The sequence below is a fragment of the Peromyscus californicus genome, unplaced genomic scaffold (assembly GCF_007827085.1).
Source record: "Peromyscus californicus insignis strain IS unplaced genomic scaffold, ASM782708v3 Scaffold_7__1_contigs__length_154581171, whole genome shotgun sequence".
Lineage (NCBI taxonomy): Eukaryota > Metazoa > Chordata > Mammalia > Rodentia > Cricetidae > Peromyscus > Peromyscus californicus.
Genome location: NW_026294595.1, coordinates 48,519,965 through 48,541,766, shown reverse-complemented (window position 1 = coordinate 48,541,766; position 21,802 = coordinate 48,519,965). Strand labels below are relative to the sequence as shown.

At 43.4% G+C, this 21,802-nt stretch overlaps 1 protein-coding gene across 2 annotated transcripts in view; it reads left to right on the top strand.

Annotated features, from left to right (window-relative positions):
• Slc25a12 (solute carrier family 25 member 12) overlaps nt 1-21,802 on the top strand; it is a 189,011-nt gene that overhangs the window by 102,025 nt on the left and 65,184 nt on the right. For both annotated transcript variants that reach the window (XM_052726698.1, XM_052726699.1), the window contains exon 2: nt 229-282. In XM_052726698.1, coding sequence (XP_052582658.1) covers nt 229-282 — 54 coding nt within the window. The remainder of the gene's footprint in view (nt 1-228; nt 283-21,802) is intronic.

The following is a 21,802-nucleotide window of genomic DNA, read 5'->3' as shown; positions in this document are numbered from 1 at the left end:
CTGTCTGTAATTTGCTGTGTCTTGGGTTATGCACACCCTTTTTTCCCACCCCTTAGCCATAGATCTCCAGTTTGACAGGTGTTATCAGCAATTAAGCTTTGGGGTTGTTTTACACTAAATACCCTTTTAAAAGATAAGCAGATGTTAGCAGATGTAAACTATAATCTAAAGAGATTGTATGCTTTCTAGCTAAGCATTAACCAGTTCCTTCCCCTCCCCTCCCCATAGGTGCATACAACCAAGCGAGGTGATCCTCATGAGCTGAGAAACATATTCCTACAGGTAAGTTAAAGAATTTTACATCATGGAAAAACTGAAAAGAGCATAATCACTATTCCTTTTTAAGCTCTGACTTGGAGAAATATTCTACTTCCATCTAGTCTCATAAACATGAGTGGAGGATGTAGTTTGTACTCGTTTTGTTTTTCGATACAGGGTTTCTCTGTGTAGCGCTGGCTGTCCTGGAACTTGCTCTGTAGACCAGGCTGGCCTTGAACTCACAGACCTGCCTGGCTCTGCCTCCTGAAGGCTGGGATTAAAGGTGTGTACCGTCATGCCTGGTTGTTTGTGCTTTTAACAACTGATTATAACATTTCCTTTATATTGGGGATTGATAAGAGGTTTTCCTGGAGTTACTATTTTTGTTTGCTTGATTTGAGATTATGAAGTTTTCCTCCTCATAAATGTCTGTGTCATTTGTTGCACAAATAAAACAGCAATTATAGTTGTGCTTTCCCTTCTAATTATTACAACCATAGATCTGGGGGCCATGATACAACATGTTTACTTTAGATTTTTCTCATGGAGGCTGGTGAGATAAAGGCTCTGGATAAAGGTGCTCTACCCAGAACCCATGTCCATGTGGAAGGAGAGGACTGACTACATAAAGTTGCCCTCCTACCTTCATTTGTATGTGCATATGCCCACATGCTCACCCACCCACACCTTATCATAGTACATTATTTAAAATATAAGGAAAGGGGATGGAGAGATGGCTCCCAGACAAGAACACTGTTCTAGAAGACCTAGGTTGGATTCCCAGCACCCACATGGCAACACTGGATTGTCTGTAACTCCAGTTCCAGGGAATCTGACATCTCCTTCTGGCTTCTGAGGGCACAGCATGGATGTGGCGCACAGACATACACACAGGCAAAATATCCATACACATTTTCAAAAAGGAAAAATTGTTGTAAGGATTTACTTTCTAATACTTAGGTTAAGCTTTTAGACTCAGTGACTTGACTATAGACTTAATTTAAAAATTGTTGCTTAGGTTTTTTGTTTTGCTTTCTTAAATTTCTAAAGTATTTTACTAAAGATTGTGTTTTTCTATGAAGAGCTTTTTTTTTTTTTTAATTTTGTATTCTGGATGTGGGTTCTGTGTAGACACTTAACCTTGAACAGACTCCTTCCGGGTACTATTTCCCTCTATAAAATGAAAGGTGACCTTCAAGGTTCCTTCCGATTCCAAAGTCTATGATTCTATTTTAGGAACAGATTCTAGCGTCTACTAGTGAGCCTAGGCTAGATGGCACTTTTATCTGAGACATGTAGTTCCCTTAATCATTGTTGGGGAGGAGACTGCATAGGAGAGCACACACAGCATAGTTTATGAAAAGGAATTAGTAAAGGCAGGGGTGTAGCTCAGGATTAAAACATTGACCTACCTTGTTTGAGGCCCTGGGTTTGAGTGTTTGCACCAAAAGAAAACAAAATAGAATTTTAAAAAATGAGATTTATTTTTAATTTTAATTTTTTAGACAAAGTCTTGCTGTGTAGCCCAGCCTTGAATTTTTATCTGTCTGTCTGTCTGTCTAGAGACACAGTCTTAGCATGTAACTCTGGCTGGTCTGGAACTCAGTATTACACCAGGCTAGCCTCAAACTCACAGAAATCTGCCAGGGGTATCCTTGAACTTGTTTGATCTTTCTGTCTCAAGCCCCCTGAGTGCTGGGATCGTAAGTGTGTACAACCAAGCGTCTTATACTAAGAGAAGGATCTTTTCTGGAACTAAACCAATTATGATAGAACTGCGCCATTTGTGTGTTAAGACTTTTGTATTCTTTGGGACACACAAAAAAATGTTAGTATAAACTCTGTCATATGATTAGAATCAGTTGTTTTGTGGAGAGTTCATGTAATTTAGTTAATTATTTTTCTGATTAAGCAGGCGTGAAGGAATCAGTTGAGATGCTGTATGATGTAGTGAAAAGAGCCCTGTTCCAGGTATCAGAAAAACTTTGTTATTGTTGTTTGTTTGTTTTTTTCCAAGATAGGCTCTCTCACTAGATAGCTCTCTGGCTGTGCTGGAACTCAGTATGGCGATCAGGCTGGCTTTGAACTTACAGAGATCTGCCTGCCTCTGCCTCCTGAGTGATGGGCTCAAAGGTGTGCACCACCAGACCCGGCCTTTTTTTTTAGGGACCCGGGTTTAATTCCTAGGTCTGTGGGTCTGTGTTTCTATGGCTGCTTACCCTTAAGCTAATTGTCTAGCCTTCCTAAGTTTCATTTTTCTCATATGGGACTCAGTAGAACATAAGAAAATAGGAATCGGGGTCTTTTCCAGCTTTAAAAATCTATATGGAAAAAAAAGTCTGACTCCATATGACTTTGTTACTGGTTTGTGTATTTTGTTGTTTAGGGTGGGTAGTGACGGTGGGAGTGTGGAGAGCTCATAACTATACCTTACCCTTGGTCAGCAGTCACACTTTAGCTCTTCATCTGCTGTTTTACATAGTGTCGGTATCTTTTTGCACATTGTTTTTATTTTGTGGTGCTGGAGAATCAAACTCCTCATAAATATTAGACTGACATAGTACTCCTGAGTAGAATATTGCTCAGTGGAGGGACACCCTTACTCTTTTAAACATTATTTTGATGTTGTCTGTATCTTACTTTTGTACTGAAAATTTGTGAAATTTACTAATTTATATTTAGCACTAAACAGAAAGTTCTGACTCAAACATCATCATCATCATTATTATTTCATTTTTCTAGTCAAAATCTTGCTACATAGCCCTGGCTGGCCTGTACTCATTATGTACCTCAGGCTAGCCTTGAATTTAGTGTTGGGATTACAAATTCCATACTCAGCTTCAGCATTATTGGCAGGCAAGAGAGAAACGGTGTAAAGATGCTTACTTAATCCCCTGGAAAGCATAAAGCTGCTGGGAAGACAGTGTATCCAGTTGGAGCAACTTTTTGTTACCTTCTGGCATTTTAAGACTTTATTACTGGTCTGTCTACTTCAAACTATAGTTACTTAAAACAATTAGGTACTTCTATAAAAAGTTTCATTATGGATCCATATGGCTTAGTGACATATTAGATGTAATAAAATGCACACTAGCTACTTTTTTCTTTGGCAAATAACATTTATCACACACAAACACACACACATATATATTATTTTGTTTTGTTTTGTTTTTCGAGACAGGGTTTCTATCACATATATTTTTAAAATAAAGTTTATGTGTGTGTGAGTGACTATGAGTGTGGACGTGCACATGCCACAGGACATCCGTGGAAGTCAGAAGCCAACTCTCAGGACTCAGATTTTTCCTTTCCCAGTGAGTTCTGGGTGTTGAACTAGGTCATCAGGCTTGCATAACAAGCTCTGTTACCTGCTGACCATCTTGCCAGCCCTTCAACAACATTTACTAAGGACTATTTATGCCCCATGCACTTGTATTTCATTTAGTAGTAATCATCAAATTAAATAATTTGATAATAATTGAAGCCGAGAATTGAGCCAAGACTGAACGGTGGCGGTTCTTTTCTTCTCTGAGGCCCCCTCCCTTTCTAGTGGGCTGTCGTTGAGGAAGTCAGGACTTGTGAAGGCGAAACATGGCCTGATGTAGAGCAATTGCATTGGTTTGTCTAGAATAGAGGTTCATGGAATAATGACAGTGGCTGCTGACATTTTTGGGTCATTTTGAGTGTAGTGTACACTAGCTCAGGACTCTAAAAATATTGTTAATGTTCTCACCACTCTTATGAGGTAGACTTGGTACGTCTGTTATGTAGATTGAATTAAATGACTTGGTTAATGTCCCTGAGTTCATAGAGACCATCATCAAATCAAATGACCTCCAGAATCCATTTTTTTTTTCTTTAAGAAGAGCAGCTTTGCCGGGTGGTGGTGGCTCACACCTTTAGTCCCAGCATTCGGGAGGCAGAGGCAGGCGGATCTCTGTGAGTTCAAGGCCAGCCTGGTCTACAAAGCGAGTTCCAGGAAAGAAGAGCAGCTTTAGCCAGACATGGTGGTTCACACCTTTAATCCCAGCACTCAGGAGTCAGAGTCAGGTGGATCTCTGAGTTCAAGACCAGCCTGATCTACAGGGTGTGTTCCAGGATAGTCAGAGAAACCCTGTCTCAAAAAACCAAAAAACAAATAAACAAAAAAAGCAGCTTTAGTGGGCATGGTGTCTCACGCCATTAATCACAGCATTCAAGAGGCAGAGACAGGCAGATCTCTGGGAGTCCTACGTCAGCTTGGTCTTCCTGTCAAGTTTCAAGCCAAAAAAAAAAAAAAAAAAAAGCAGCTTTATGGGGTATGCTAACTTGCACAACTAGGTTGTAGAAGAAAGAATCTAAAACTCCCCCTCTTCCTTTTTTGCGACAGGCTCTCACTATGCAGCCCTAGCTGGCCTAGAATGCTCTATGTAGACCAGTCTGGCCTTGAACTCCTAGGGATCTACCTGCCTCTCTAGTGCTGGTATTGAAGACATGCACCACCATGCCAGGCTGAAAATTTTTATTTTGACCCCATTTTTATTCACCTCTAAAAGGCCTTTTGTTATTTTTTTAGACTAAGTCTTACTCACTTTGTAGCCCTAGACTGATCTCCAACTGCCTCAGCCTCCCAAGTGCTGAGTTTATAGACAGTGCTACCACACCTAGGCCTAGAAGATATATACATGTATGTGTATATGTATACACACACACACACACACACACACACACACACACACACACACACACACATATATATACTCTTGACCATTAAATTACATGCTTAAGGGGTTTTTAAATGGGGTGATTTTTGAAAGAGTTATATTAAGGATTTTAGCAGCTATATTTTGCGAAGAATATTAAAGATAAAATTACTTAAGAGATAAAATTAAAACATGCCTTTGTGCTGTAATTACCTAGAAAAATTGGCTGAGAAGTTGGGGTTTGAAATAGCAGGTAGACTCTGTGGGGTTCTGAGTGGGTCAATTGGAGTGTGTGTCGGCTAAAGTGTGGGGAGATTGGAAGTAAGTGAAGGTGTCAGCTAAGAGGCTATTGAAATAATCCATGTGGGACTAGTGACCTGGAGTGGCTGAAGTCTGGGGAAATGGAAAGGCAACACCAGGGACTTTGTAAGTGCGGACGCTATTGGATTTGCCGTTAGCTATGGAAGGGGTAGAGGAGCAGTGAAACTTGCATTTTTCGGATAGATGTCAATTGATAGAGCATCTGTTTTTGGAGTTGGAGAAGGTGGCTACGGAGTTACGCTTGATTGGTAAATGGATGTGACCCACTAGTTAAAGTCGGATTAGGAGAGACACAAGTTTGTGTGGGTGCTAGACTAACTGTAAGACAGGGCAGAGAGCCAGGAGCCAACTCACAGCGGGCACTTTTTTTTTTTTTTTTTTTTTTTTTTTGGTTTTTCGAGACAGGGTTTCTCTGTGTAGCTTTGCGCCTTTCCTGGAACTCACTTGGTAGCCCAGGCTGGCCTCGAACTCACAAAGATCCGCCTGCCTCTGCCTCCCGAGTGCTGGGATTAAAGGCGTGCGCCACCACCGCCCGGCTCACAGCGGGCACTTTTAGTCGAAGCGGGAAGGAGGAACTGAGCTGGGGAAGTAGTGCTGTGAGAGTCTGAAGGAGTTTCACAAAAAACGGTAAATCAAAGATTAAAATGTCCATCATTCTGTTAGTTAATCTGGTTTGAGCAGGACTCTGAAGTAAATTTGAGTTCAGTATCATTTGAGCTTGCTACTTGAAAGTCTGCAGAGGGCTGAGGAAATGGCTAAGTGGGTGAAGGCTTGCCATACAAGGTGAGGACCAGAGATGCCTAGAACCCACATAAAAGCCAAACAGGTGTGGCAGCGATGGCGTGTAATCCAATTTTGGGGGAGGTAGAGTCTGGGTTCAGCAAGAGACCTTATCTCAGAACTACAGAGCCATGATAAAAGAAACTCAATGTGAACGTAGGGCCCACACATCCACACATGTGTCCGTATACATGCGAACACATATGCATGCATACTGTACATGCACACATGTAACAGACTTTCCTTTGGCCACCAACCAGTTCCCAAATCAAGACATGGAGACTTATTATTAGTTATGAATGCTCAGCCTTAGCTTATGTTCATTTCTGGCTAGCTTTTTTTTTTTCTTTAACTTAATTTGTTTCTCTGTATCTCCATTTTGCCTCAGGGCTTTTTACCTTTCTTTGTGTATGTCCATTTCTGTGTCTGCTGGCTGGCGGCAGGCTGGAGGCTGGCTGGCCCCAGGAGTCTCCCTCTCTTTCTCCCCTGAGCCGGGATTCCTCCTACTACTTATTCTCTCTGTCCACCAGCCATGCCTATCCCTCAACTGCTTAGCTATTGGCCGTTCAACTTTTTATTAGACCAATCAGGTACCTTAGGCAGGCAAGGTGAAACAGCAACACATTTTTACATCGTTAAACAAATGCAGCATAAACAAATGTAACACGTCTTTGCCTAGTTAAAGTAATGTTCCACAACACACACATACTGAGAGAATATTTGATTTAAAATTTTAGGACACAGTTGAGAGTTGAGTATAGCAACATACACCTGTAATTCAATACTCAGGAGGCTGAGGCCCACCAGCTCCGGGCTAGCCTGAAATACATGGAAAAAACTTTGTCTTAATAAAGCCTTTAAAATAATAACAAAGTAGGTTAGAGAGATGGTTCACTGGATAAGAGCACTTACTGCTCTTGTAGAAGACCCGTGTTCAGTTCCTCCTAGTTCCCAGTACCCAGTACCCACGTTGGACAGCTTACAACCACCTGTAACTCCACCTCCAGGAAATAAGATACCTTCTTATTTATATCACAGACACATCCACATAGTTAAAAATAAAACAAGTCTTTAAGCAACAACACAGTCATTTGTCATGTAAGACAATAAAAGAGTCTTCTGTTATGGTTTTCAAGACAGAGTTTCTCTATGTAGTCCTGACTGTCCTGGAATTCACTCTGTAGACCAGGCTGGCCTTGAACTCACAGAGATCCACCTGCCTCTGCCTCCCGAGTGTTGCAATTAAAGGTGTGCGCCACCACCGCCCAGCTAAAAGAGCCCTTTTGGAAAGTGCGGGCACATCTGTGCTTAGAGGGGTCCTGTGTGTAATTCATGAAGGGCTTCAAAAAGAGAAACATCAAGTATAGGGAAATACTCCTTTTTTCCCATGTGTCCTTTCGTTCTTTCTTTCTACTTATCAATTTATTTATTTGGCTTTTCAAGACAGGGTTTCTCTGTGTAATCTTGGCTGTCCTCGAACTCGCTCTGTAGACCAGACATAAAAAAGCTCACAAGAAGAGATTACTGCAGGCATGACAAGTACAATAAGGAAATAAAAAGAACGAGGAGAGGACCGCTATTTTTCACCACGTTCAAGAGACCGGTGACAGCTCCTGAGAGTGCATTAGTGTTAAGAACTGAACCCTCAAGGTGAAGTGGTGGAGAGGATCCAAGCATGGAGCTCACATCTGTGTGGCTCAGATGCAGAAAATGGCTTTGCTATGTTCACCAGTAGGAAAGGAAGCCAGTGAGTCTGAAGCGTCCGTGAGTGAGGGGGCCAGTGACAGATGAGGCTGAAGGAGCCACGTCCAGCAGGCCTTTGTGTCTAGGCCATGCAGGAATTTAGATTCTTTTTTTCTTAGTAGCTAGACAGAAAACATCGAATATCCCCCCCCCCCCCCCCCCCCCCCCCCGTTTTCACTTTGGAATGGTTAAAATTATAGTTTCAACAAAGCATGTTTAAGTAGATCATATTGATATGTAAACTGGTTTTTCTGTTTCCATGCTTCCTTGTGGATGACTGCTTTGAGTAGACACTGATTCTTGGAGGTTTCATTTCCTTCTATCTGTCAACAGTGCTCTCGGAACATCTTGAGCTGGGTAAAGACATGCAGGAGGCCTCAGGGTCAATCCAGCTGGAGCCAACATGGGCCTTGTGGGTTCAGTGCTTTGTTTTGCTTTTTAAGTTCTTGATTGTTTGGTTTAGTTTGGACTTCCGTTTTTTGTTTGTCTGTTTTGTGTTTATATCCTGGATTTCATTAGGTAGCCCAGGTTGACCTTGAACTCACTGTTTTGCCCAGGCGGGTCCTGAACTCTAAATCCTCCTTCTCACATTCCCATGTGTTGGGTTATAGGCATTGACCACCACTTGCAACTCAGGCTTCCAACCTGAGTTTGAATTCTCATGTGCCCTATTTTTAATGTGCCTTAGGTATGTATAGTGCCTTTGGAGTCTGTTTTCTCTCTGTCTAAGGGCCGATGCACTCAGTGCAGACAGGTCTTATAAAGATTCAGTGAGATTACTGCTAAAGTGTGCCTGAGAACACAAAGAACCAAATCAAGCTTAGTGTCTTGTTCCAGTTCTGCTTAGAGATGAAGACTCCTTTTCCCTGTGAATATTGTCGTACATCCTCGTCTAGGTAGCTGTGCTGAAATTAATAAAGGGACTCTGCTGTTAACATGTGTTTATCACCGTGTGTGAGTAATCAGGTACATTCTTAAGACATGCATCTGAAGTCTTCACAGGATCCCAGGTGCAGATGTTATCAACCTCTGTGGTGATTCCCCTCCCTGTACAGTTCTGAGAAGATGGATGGTCAGTCTGAGGCTGGGAGAGCTGAGGCTGCGGCAGGCAGCAGCTGTTTCCTTCTGAACCGTCAGGTGCTTAGCTGGGACCAGAAAAGCAGTAATAGTTTAATTATAAACGGTTAGTACATTCGGAATCACTCTGTTCTTTTCTGCTTCAAAGAAATCTTTTTTGTGGGGCTAGAGCGATGGCTCGGTGGTTAAAAGCACTTGTTGCTGCTGCACAGGGTCTGAGTTTGGTTCCCAGCACCTGCTAGGTGGCTCACAACCATCGGTGACTCTAGTTCCAGGGGATCTTTGGGCATGTGTGTGAGCACAGACACACAGATACAAACACACAACAAACAAAAAAAGCCCCCCCCAACAACAATAACAACAACAAAACCCACAAACATGTATTAAAAACTGATGAGATGCAGGCTAGACTCATTCATTGTGTTTGATGGATCTCTCACTGATCTGTCAACATCTGCCAGATCAGAATAAAAGACCTTCTTGTTTGTGACAGAATGTTGGTTTTCAATCAAACCTTAACAGCATCGAGGTGTGCCATCTCCCCAAGAACTGTACCTCGGTTATCAAAGAGACACAGTTTGTCCAGGCTCATGAACATATATGCTCCTTGTATGTTCCCATGGTTACCTAGAACAAGAGACTGAAGTGTTTAGTTAAAGAACAGTACAAACGAATTATTCAACTTAATCTCCCCTGGGAAGCTTCCCAGTTCCAGTTATTGGATTCTCTGAGGTCATTATTTTATTTCCAAGGTTTTTCATCCTTTTGAAGAGAAAATGAAGCCCTAGCATTAGTTGGTTTCAACACTTATAAGCCTCTTGAGTTCCTCCCCAATCTGTTAGAAATTGCATTGTCCTGGTGGACGGTAGGACTAGCTATAATGGACAGAGAAAACATATGCGTTTTAAGTCTTAGTCTTCTAAAAAAATTAACTTAATTTTTTATTGTGACATTGTTTCTCCCCTTGCATCTCCACGTGGGTTCTGGGGTTTGAACTAAGGCCATTAGGCCTGGATCATTAGGTGGCAAGCTCCTTTACCCACAGAGCCATCTTGCAAGTCCAATTTTGAAATCTTTTTGTCTATTTCTAGTACATACACGAAGTAGAAAGAAAAAATAAGCACTAGCATTTATGGAAGCATTCTGAGCCAGAAAGGCAGGATTCTAGAGAATTTTGTTTGCAAAAATTAAATAGGTTTTGTATCTGATGAATCTGAAGATTATATATGTACATTTAATATTTATATTAAACCCAGGTGTTCTGTTCCTGTCCCCACCCCACACACATAATAAATAAATGTAAAAAAAATATTTCAAAGCGTATAAATAAATAAATAAAATTAAATGGCTGAAGCCACTTTTCCTTAAAACGTATGATGTTATAATCTTGGAAATTTTTATATTACTCACTAATTTTTTTTGTTTTAAAATAGTTCTATGTCTTAATGGAGTTCTTAAAGTTAAAAAGTCAATTTGTTTTCATTCGTTTGTTTTTGAGACAAGAGCTTCTTGTGTAGATCTGGCTTGTCTGGAACTTACTCTGTAGTCAAGGCTGGGCTCAAATTCATAATCCTCCTGCCTCAGTCTTCTGAGAGCTAGATTTCCAGACACAAGACACCACATCCTGCTTGTCATATGAGTAGAAAATTACTTCTTTCCCCTTGAAATACTTAGGATAGAATAAGCTTTCTTCCCCATTGACTGAGTGTATCAAAATAAGGTTACTCCCACATCCCCCTGTTGTACAAGTTTCGTGTGTCAGGTGTACTGTGGTCTTTGCTCCTCATGCAGGCGGCGTGCACAGTGAAAGGGCACACATTCCTGACTAAATTTGGCTTCCGTGGGAAGGACGAGCAGTAGTAGTGGACAGCTAGAGGATTAGCTTCCTGCTCTCAGTTCTCGCTCTGGTACATAATGTCCCCCTATTATTCACATAATTCCTTTTTCCACACAGGAAATACTCTGTGTGATACCTCTCGTTACCAAACTCAGTGACACCATTTCTGGAGTCAGTAAAGTTGGAAGGATGTTAAGATCTAAAATATTAGTTCCTATCACTTGCAACAACGGTCATGGAGAGACAGTTTGTTTTGACTTGTATTACAGCCGCATGGAGAGACAGTTTGTTTTGACTTGTATTACAGCCGCATGTTGGATATGCAGAGATAGCCACTTAGAGCAGTCCCAGCTGACCTGCTGCAAGCCGACCCCTGGGCAACCTTGGTTTGGAGAGGCGAAGCACAAGAAGAATAACTCCTTCATGTTTGCCTAAAACCAGGAAAGCCAGAAGAAGGCACTAAGACTCTCCCCTTTCCTGTTTCTGAGCATTTCAGAGCGGTGACGTCAACACTCGTCTTTGCCCATTTCTGAATACTTTGGTGTTGAAGATCCACACCCTCCCCCCCAACAACAGGCCAGCTATTTTGCTTGTAACTACTTGTCAGAGAAGAAACTGAGAGATATTTGCTTATTTAGAGATGGAGTCTAGTGGTGCTGCCCAAGCTGTTTGCAAATGAAAAACCTTAGCTTCCCACGTGGCTGCAATGTGAGGTGCAACCGTGCCCAGCTGAGTCGCCTTTTTTTTTTGGGCCAAAAAGTCCCCAATGAGTTAGTGGCCTGGGATTTAGGACCCCAGTTTCTGATTCTGATTCTCCTGTCGGTCCTCCTAACAATGTCGTGTGTCTTACTTCTTGGCACTGAGACCTGTTTAGGTGTCAATGCTGAGGCACAGTACTCAGCATGGGCTATTGATGAAACACAATAACACAGAAAGATTTGATTTCCACAGATTTTTTTTTTTTGGCTTAAAAAGCAGTTTTTCTAGATATGTGACTTTAGTTTTGGTAGGCATACTTAAAAAAAAATAGTTTGATCTTGTTTCATTATATAATCTCTGAGTTCAAGGCCAGCCTGATCTACATAGTGAATTCCAGGACAGCCAGAGCTACACAGTGAGACCTTGTCTCCAAAAAACAAAACAATAAAAAAAATCTGTTTGTAATACATCACAATTAAAAAATCATATTTAAGCCGGGCGGTGGTGGCGCACGCCTTTAATCCCAGCACTCGGGAGGCAGAGCCAGGCGGATCTCTGTGAGTTCGAGGCCAGCCTGGACTACCAAGTGAGTTCCAGGAAAGGTGCAAAGCTACACAGAGAAACCCTGTCTCGAAAAACCAAAAAAAAAAAAAAAAATCATATTTATTTTTAATTATATACGTATGTAAATATATTATGTGTGTGTTTAATTACACACACACACACACCCCTCTGTTTGGGGGTATGTGCATGTTAATGCAGTTGCCAGCAGAGTCCATAAAGAGGACACTGAATCCCCTACACTCCTTGACCTGGGTGCTGGAAACTGAGCTCTTAAAAGGGCGGTAAGTGCTTTCGACTGCTAAGCCATCTTTCCAGACCCAACATCTCAATTTTCATTTTTGCAGTTTATTGACTTCTTTATCTGATTTGTGTCTGTTTGTTTGAGTCAGGGTCTTACATTACACTCTTCACGGACGTGGAGCTTGCTAGTTACCACAGGTTGGCCTCAAACTTGTGGCAGGCTGTGTGTGTCCGCCTTCCTGAGTATCTGGATTACAGGCTTGCGTTTCCATGTCCAGCCCTGAAATAGATAGATAGGTAGAGAGATAGATAGAGAGAGAGATAGATAGATAGATAGAGAGAGAGATAGATAGATAGATAAATATATGTGTATATGTGAATAAGAATCATCAATGAATCTGTTTTTGTTTTTTTGGGTTTTTTTGTTTTTGTTTTTGTTTTTGTTTTTTTCCCCCGAGACAGGGTTTCTCTGTGTAGCTTTGGAGCCTCTCCTGCATCTCACTCTGTAGTCCAGGCTGGCCTTGAACTCACAGAGATCGGCCTGGCTCTGCCTCCCAAGTGCTGGGATTAAAGGAGTGCACCACCACCGCCCGACATGAATCTGGTTTTTTTTTTTTTTAAACTTACACCGTTCAAACAGATTACATTTTATCATTTTTAGACTTTTTTACAAAATTTATTTCAGTTATGAATTTTCGAGATAATCTTTTCTCCCCCTTAGTAGAAATTTAGAGGTGTGTGAGTGCTTTGTAAGCTATAATTAACAAAGTTAGCTGGTAAGGTGGGTGTCATGTGTTTGAAAGGTCATCTAAGGTTAATGTTAGTAAATTGCAGGGGAGTTTCTCCACTCCAGTTTACCCCAGTCAGGTGAGGCCTTGATGTATTCATCTTTTGGCTTCAAAAGGCCAACCGTTTCAGGGTGGCACGGTCTTCCCCCCTCGGGCAGTAGACAGTTCAGTGTAATTACAACATGCTTTTGTATACCAAACCCTGCCAATTTTAATATGGGATTTTGATTACATATATGAGGACTCCAGGTTCTCATAAGGTCTGTTTTGTTTTTCAAGCCTCAGACTGCCAAGGCCTTCTCAAGCACATGTGAACTATCCTTGGTGTAAATGTAAATGTCTCTGGAAATGTCAAAAGCTGTGTGCATGTTTGCATTCCGAATACTTGAGTTAGGTTGGAAAAGTTTAATCTGGAAACGAGACCACTTATTTTTCATCAGCTCTGGGAGCTTCTTCTTGTCAATATCTTCCATGTGTCCTTGACTTCTTGCCCAGGAGGGATTTACAACTGCTTAAGAAACAGCTTTAAAAATGGCAAGTGATTAACTCTAAAGGTATTTGGCATAAGGATATAATATTCGGCAATTTTATTTCAAGTCATTTTAGGTTACCCTTTGAAATGATAGGAACAAAAATGGAAAAGATGTGATAAAACTATTAAATTACTTAAGATATAAAATCTTTGGCACAATGCTATTTTGGAAGACTCCAAGCTCTATTTTTAAAGATTGTAATTAATTAATTAATTAGTTTTTTTTTTTCAAGACAGGGTTTTCCCATGTAGTCCTGGCTGTTCCGGAACCCAGGCTGGCCTCGAACTCACAGAGATCCACCTGCCTCTGCCTCCCAAGCATCCAGCTGAGCAGCACATGCTCTTTTTTTTCTTCTTCTTTTTTTTTTTTTTTTTTTGTTTTTTTTGTTTTTTGAGACAGGGTTTCTCTGTGTAGCTTTGGAGCCTGTCCTGGAACTCACTCTGTAGACCAGGCTGGCCTTGAACTCACAGAGATCCACCTGCCTCTGCCTCCCAAATGCTGGAATTAAAGGCATGAGCCACTACCGCGCGGCTGAGCAGCTCATGTTCTTAACAGCTAAGACCTCAAAATACTATTTTAAGTCTCTCTTTCCATTTTTAATGTAAATATCCAAGGTATTTTGATTAGTACAGAGAGAAGGCCTCAATAAGGCCCTTAACAGTTTTAATTTCTATTCTGATATTACCTTATTGGTATTTTCTCTCTCTCTCTCTCTGTGTGTGTGTGTGTGTGTGTGTGTGTGTGTGTGTGTGTATGACAGACTCTTGTTCACTGTAGGTGTCCTCAGGCTTCCTATTGAGAAGCATAAATGTAAGCACCACCTCAATGCTATCTTTACTTTCTAAAAAAAATAAAAATCTGTTCACAACATTATTACCAGGCTGGGTATAGTGTAGTGGTGCCTGTGTGTAATCTCACCGCTTAGAATGTAGAGGCAGGAAGATCAAAGAGTTCAAGGTCACCTTTGGCTACATAGCATGTCAAAGGCCAGCCTGGGCTACAGGAGACCCTGCCTAAAAAAAAACCTAAAGAAAAAATTAATAACCCAAATCCAACCCTCTTATTAGCAGTCAGTTAAAAGAAGCATTAAAAGTAAGTTATTTAAGATAAGTGGTCCATACATATTTTAAAAACTATTTTTTAAGGTACTTTGGGTTTAAACACATCACACACACACACACACACACACACACACACACACACACACACACCTCGATTTTATTTTGCTGCTGAGGATTGTACTCAAGCACAACCTCGTCCTCGTCTAAAGATTCATGTGCCTACAGGCCTGGCGGCGAGGCGGCTCTCAAGCCTGATAACCGGAGCGGAGCATCATCCCTGGGACTCAACATGCTGGAAGAAAAGAACCCTTTCCCGAAAGTCGGCATCTAACTTTCACATGTGTACCGTGGCATGCGTGGTGTGTGTGTGGGTGTGTGTGTGGGTGTGTGGGTGTGTGGGTGTGTGGTTCAGGGGTGTAAGAACTGGAACCGGGCTTCCATCCTCCCAGGTGTGTGCTCTCCCGCCACAGACCTGCCTCTGCAGCCTGTCACGGTGGGGCCAGCTCTTCTCTATTAGTGTAGTCTCTAATTCGTTTTAGCGTTTTAACCGACTCTGGGTAGCTTCTCCTTCCCATTCAGAACTCTCTTTGGCTCTGTCTGTTCAGGCAACAGGCTTCCTGACATTGCCAAGTAATTGCCTCTAATTTAATGGGTTAATTAGTTCACTGTTTTCTGTAGAAGTCAAGTACTGACTCCCTGCAGAGGAGAAGACTTGGGGTTTTTTCCCCCCCCTTCAGCTATACACTCCATCTTTCGATTAAAATCAAGTTAAAGTAGACTGGGAGAGTCGGGGAGTTGTTCTCTGGCATCATTTATAAGCCTAGGTACTGGCAAGGCCTTTGTCAGCTCGTGTCAACAAAAGCATTTGTTTTCCTGTTGCTGCTGTGTCCTTGGTAGCTTGCGCTAATGCTGCTGTTTCCTGGGTTTTAAAGTCGGGGGCATCCTGGGGACTCTCTGGGTGCTGCCTACTTTCACTGACTGTTCTGGGTCGGCTGTGTGCTTGTCCCGGCAGCCAGGCTCAGGCCCCGGAGAACACACGCCTCTCGATCAGAAGGAATGGGCAAGCAATACTAACAGCTCTGACATGCGTTCGTGTTCTCTCCTGTCGGCAGTGCTGCCGCTGGGGCTTTTTACCTCCCTGCGTTCCTGCTGGCCTCAGGCACTTTCACCAGGCTCTGTGAGATGGACACTATGGGTCTCCTTGTCTCAGTCACGTCTTCTGTCTTCATCCACCTGAACAGCACAGGGATAGTTTCTCTCTTCTCTAAAATCCTTCATGATACAGCAAGCTTCACAGACTAACGTCTGTTATCTGTTCAGCTTTCATGGCCTTCCATAACTTGATCCCAAACACCTTTTTCAGTCTCAACTTTCTGTTCCATACCTTTGTGTGTAGGTTGGACGTTGCTATTCTTCTTCTTCTTCTTCTTCTTCTTCTTCTTCTTCTTCTTCTTCTTCTTCTTCTTCCTCTTCTTCTTCTCCTCCTCCTCCTCCTTCTTCTTTTTTTTTGGTTTTTCGAGACAGGGTTTCTCTGTGTAGCTTTGCGCCTTTCCTGGAACTCACTCTGTAGCCCAGGCTGGCCTTGAACTCACAGAGATCCGCCTGGCTCTGCCTCCAGAGTGCTGGGATTAAAGGCGTGCGCCACCACCGCCGGCTGGACATTGCTATTCTTAAACATATCAGAAATGCTCCAGAATCCAAATTCTTGAACATTGATGTGATGGCCTATGCAAGAGGTTCTATACCCGACCTTATATAATGGGTTGAGATCAATATACAGGCACACTGAAAGTATTGTATTAAAGTCACCTTCAGGCCGTGTATAGAAAGGTGTGTGTATTACTTTTCTGTTCTGGGATAAAACACCAGGATAACAAAGGCGACTTCCGGAAGAGAAGCTTTATTTGGGCTTACGGTTCCAGAGGGCTAAGAGTCCATCATGGCAAGGAGGCACAGCAGCAAGCGGCAGACAGGAGCAGGAAGCTGAGCACTCCCGTCTTCAAACACAAGCAGAAAGCAGGAAGAGGGAACTGGAAGCGATGGGAAGTTTTTCATTTCAGAGTCTGCCCCCCCCCCCCCAGTGACACAGTTCCTCTGGCAACACTGCATCACCTAAACCTCCCCAGCCACCAACTAGGGACCACACGTTCAAATGCCCCGGACTATGGGGAACATTTTTCATTTAAGCCCCAAGAGTATGTATGAAACAGTGGAATTTGTGTTTAGATATCTCATTAAGGAACCAGATGTGGCAGTGCCTGTAATTCCAGTGTTTGAGGGGAGTGGAGGCAAGAGAATCAATTCAAGACCAGCTTCTTCTACGTAGTGAGTTTGAGGCCAGCTTAGACTACCTGAGACCCTGCCTAAAAAAGAAAAATGGAGCAAATCAACAAAAATAACAATAGCAAAAAGATTCCCCACTAGTCTATGCAAATATTCGAAAAATAATCTGTATTAAAAATACTTCTGGCCCCAGGCATTTTGAGGTACTCAATCTGTATCCATTCATTTTTTTCCTCTCTCTTTGTATTTGTGAGTGTGGTGTGTGGTCACCCTGCGGTGGGAATGGGGTGTGTGTAAGAACCTATGTGCACCTTCTCTTACTGAACCTGGAAATAGACTGGCAGTCAACAAGTCCCAGCAATCCTCCTGCCTCTGCCTCCCAAGTGCTGCTGTTACAGACACTTGCGTGGTCACCCTTGGCTTTTTACATGGGAGCTAGGAGATTTGAACTCAGGTTCCATGCCTGCATAGCAAGCGCTCTTACCCTCCGAGGTATCTCTTGAGCTATACCCACCTCCCTGCCTCCCTCCCATTCTCTCTCCTTTCTTTCCTTTTGTCTTTCTTAAACAGGAAAAGAGAACACACACAGTTACATGCTTAAGACAGGACAGTATCACCCGCCACTTCGGGTGCTGTTAGGAATCAAACCTAGGGCTTCCTTCACTCTGTGCAAATGCTGTACCCCTGAACCATATCTGCCAGCCCCAAACTCTGTTTATTACTGTTGCTCACTCCAATTAACCCCTCTCCCAGGAAGGAACAAACAAAGATTTTTCTCATTTCTAAGTTATCCCCCAGGTTGAACTCTCCTTTCTCTGGTTGAAATCAGATACTGCGGTGCCCTTAGAAGGGACACTCCTTTGGTGTTCGTGGTGTCTGTGTGATCTTACTTAGTTTTTGGCAGCCAGGTTCCCGTTGTTGCGTGACTCATTGGGCTCCTTAAATCCTGCTCTCAGATTTCTTAGTGCTGACCTCCCTTGGCACTCCCAGTAGCCCCATGATTCCTGTGCCTCTCTCCACTGCTGCCTGTCCTTAGCTCTGCTGATTTTTGTGTTCTTGTTAACCTGTCCAGGGATTGAAGGTGGAGCTCAGTCGGTAATGCTTGCCCAGCTTGCGTCAAGCCCTGGTTTGATCCCCAGCCCTACAGGGTAGCTCGTGCATGTAATCCCAGAACTGGGGGTCGGAGGTGCAGTGGGAATGATGGGGTGGAGGTAGGAGGATCCCAAGTTCAAGGTTATAGTGAGTTTGAGGCCAGCCCAGAATACCGGAGACCCTGTTTCTACAACAAAAACAAACAAAAAATCCACATGTGTCCTATTATGGCAAATGTTGACGGAAGCACAGGGAAGAAGTGTGTAATGAGAGCCAGTAGACAACATTTATTATCAGAGGCTAGAATTCCTTTACAGATACTGCTAATATCTTGTAAGATTTTTTGGTTTGGTTTGGTTTGGTTTGATTTGGTTTTTCAAGACAGGGTTTCTCTGTGTAACAGCTCTGACTGTCCTGGAACTCGCTCTGTAGACCAGGCTGGCCTCAAACTCAGAGATCCGCCTGCCTCTGCCTCCCGAGTGCTGGAATTAAAGGCATGTACCACCACTGTCTGGCCAGTTCTTTTTTTTAAGGTTGATTTTTTATTATTTTTGACTGTGTGTGTGTGTGTGTGTGTGTGTGTGTGTGTGTGTGTGTGTGTGTGTGTTGGAGAGATGATCTCCGACTGGGAATTCTGAACTCTCCACCAAAGGTAAAGTTAGCTACACCATTTTGAGATCTCCATATTCTCACCATTACTTTTGTGTCTTTGTGTCCCCCTTCTCGGGAAACTGTGGACTTTTTTGGTACATGGATTCATTTGGGGTGGGCACACGTGCCACGGCGTGAGTGTGGAGGTTGGAGAGCTACTTTCCAAAGTCCGTTCTCACCAAGCATCAAACTCAGGTCACCAAGCTTAGCCCTGGTGCCTCCCTTGCTCAGCTAGCTCGCTGGGCGGGGGTTGGGGGTGTGGGGTGTGTGTGGGGGGAACTGACGGGGGAGGGCGGGTAATGTACATGTGAATATGAGTGTCTCAGAAGGCAAAAGTGTTGGATCCCTCTGGAGCCAGAGTTACAGGCATTTGTGAGCCACCCAAACGCAGGTCCTCTGCAAGAGCAGTTATGCAGTGCTGTTATGCCATGCTGTTTTGCTAGCCCCTGGTTTTCTTTTTTTGTTGTTTTTGATCCTTTGTTTATAGACCCACTCTTTCAATATATCAAAGAGTTACTTTATCTTCATTGCACAGATGTGTGCATGATTCAGAGTCCTGGGGAAAGAAGGAGCTTGTCTAAAGACTCACATGAGCTGATTTGTAATAGAGCCAGGATTATACACAAGGCTGCTTCAGGAATGGCTTTGGTAGTCATGTGGCCAGGGCATGATTCATTTGGAGGGTGACGCTTCTCAAGTGCTCTTGATTGTATCAGCTAGTAAAGAAGTCCACCTTAGGCTTCTTCTTTTGCAAGTTGACATGATTTTTTTTTTTTTTTTTTTTTGCAAGTGTGATCTTTGATGTTTTCAGAGCAAGACAAAGGGAACATTTCTGGTTTAAATTCCCTTCTGGTTGGAAGGGCAGATGGTTTACTCAGTTTACAGGTATTGGAAATAGTTAAGCCAAGAGCACACCAGCAGTCCTCGTCCTGATCCTTCTCTGTCTTACCCCTCAGAGGCAGCCACTTGAACCTCCTTTAGCTATTTATTTTGGTATTTCCTTTTATATTTTTATGCTGACGTTTATAGGTCTTTCTCTTTTCTGAAGCACCAGGGATTGAGCCCGGGGCTTTGTGCCCGAGCTAGGCAATCTTCCTTACTAAACTTTCAGGTTTGTCCTCCGTTCTTCTCAATACAGTTATAACGTTTGATCATTATTCGGTATCAACATTTTTCTGAGTGCAAGTATTGTTTATTTTGAGGTACGTTGTGCTTTTTCGATTGTTTGTTTGAGACAGGACCTTGTTACATAGACCAGGCTGGCCTTGAACTGGGGGGGTGATCCTCCTGATTTTGCCTCTGCCTCCCCAGTGCTGGGATTTCGGGTGTGTTCCTACCATGCCTGGGTTACAATTTTTAAAATACATTTTGTTTAGGATGTGTGTGTGTGCGTGCTTACACATGCTCACACGGTGTACGTGTGGAGGTCAGAAGACAATTTAGAGGACCCTGTTTTCTCCTCCCACCTTGTGGGTTCTGGGCGTTGAACTCAGGTCGTCAGACTTGGTGGTAAACAAACGCCTTTACCAGATGCAGGCTGTCTTCAGACACCCTATGGTCCTCCTGCTTCAGCCTCCTGAGTGTTGGGATTACAGGTGTGAGCCCCCACCACCCTAGCTCAAGTCATTACTTTGGATATTTCCTATTTTGCCCAATGAAAATACATTTTCATAGTTAAAGATGATCAGACTTTTATTTGCTTGTTTATATACCTACTGCTGATTCATTAATTCAATGGGTGTTTTTTGAGTGCCTACTATGCACCAAGCACTGTGTTTGTTTCTAGGAGCATATTAGGGAACAAGCTAGACAGAGATTCTCCTCTGACATTTTAGGCGGGAGATGGTAAATTACAGTGTTGGAAGGGGATACGTGTGAAAGGGAGAACAGCTATGTCAGGGTGGGGGCGGGTATAGACACACATGGCCAAAGTGAGTAGTAAACAGCTATGTAAGGGTAGGGGGTATAGACACACATGGCCAAAGTGAGTAGTAAACAGCTATGTAAGGGTAGGGGGTATAGACACACACGGCCAAGGTGAGTAGTAAACAGGTATGTCGGGGTAGGGGGTATAGACACACACGGCCAAGGTGAGTAGTAAACAGCTATGTCGGGGTAGGGGGATAGACACACACGGCCAAGGTGAGTAGTAAACAGGTATGTCGGGATAGGGGTATAGACACACACGGCCAAGGTGAGTAGTAAACAGCTATGTCGGGGTAGGGGGATAGACACACACGGCCAAGGTGAGTAGTAAACAGCTATGTCGGGGTAGGGGGATAGACACACACGGTCAAGGTGAGTAGTAAACAGGTATGTCAGGGTAGGGGGATAGACACACACGGCCAAGGTGAGTAGTAAACAGGTATGTAAGGGTAGGGGTATAGACACACACGACCAAGGTGAGTAGTAAACAGCTATGTCGGGGTAGGGGGATAGACACACACGGCCAAGGTGAGTAGTAAACAGCTATGTCGGGGTAGGGGGATAGACACACACGGCCAAGGTGAGTAGTAAACAGCTATGTCGGGGTAGGGGGATAGACACACACGGCCAAGGTGAGTAGTAAACAGCTATGTCGGGGTAGGGGGATAGACACACACGGCCAAGGTGAGTAGTAAACAGCTATGTCGGGGTAGGGGGATAGACACACACGGCCAAGGTGAGTAGTAAACAGCTATGTCGGGGTAGGGGGATAGACACACACGGCCAAGGTGAGTAGTAAACAGGTATGTCAGGGTAGGGGGATAGACACACACGGCCAAGGTGAAGGAGTAAATAGGCGATGAAGGTAGAACTCTGAGCAGATTTACATTCTTCCCAGCATCCCTTTCTTTCTCACTCTGTGCCTTGGGTAATCTGGTCTTAGGTTTTTCCTGGTGGCTTTGCTTCCTGCAGCTTTCTGTCTGCCCCAGCCAGGAGTAGGTACCCTGGAGGGCTGCAGCACCTTGGTCCTGGTTCCCTCGCCCATTTCCTCAGTGGATCGCCTGCCCCTGATTCCTACACACTCTCTTTGATTTAGTTCACTCTCTCTTAAAAAAAGAAAAACTCCCCTGGGTCCAGCGAGCTAGCCGAGCAAGGGAGGCACCAGGGCTAAGCTTGGTGACCTGAGTTTGATGCTTGGAGAGAACGGACTTTGGAAAGTTGCTCTTTAACCTCCACACTCACGCCGTGGCATGTGTGCCCACCCCAA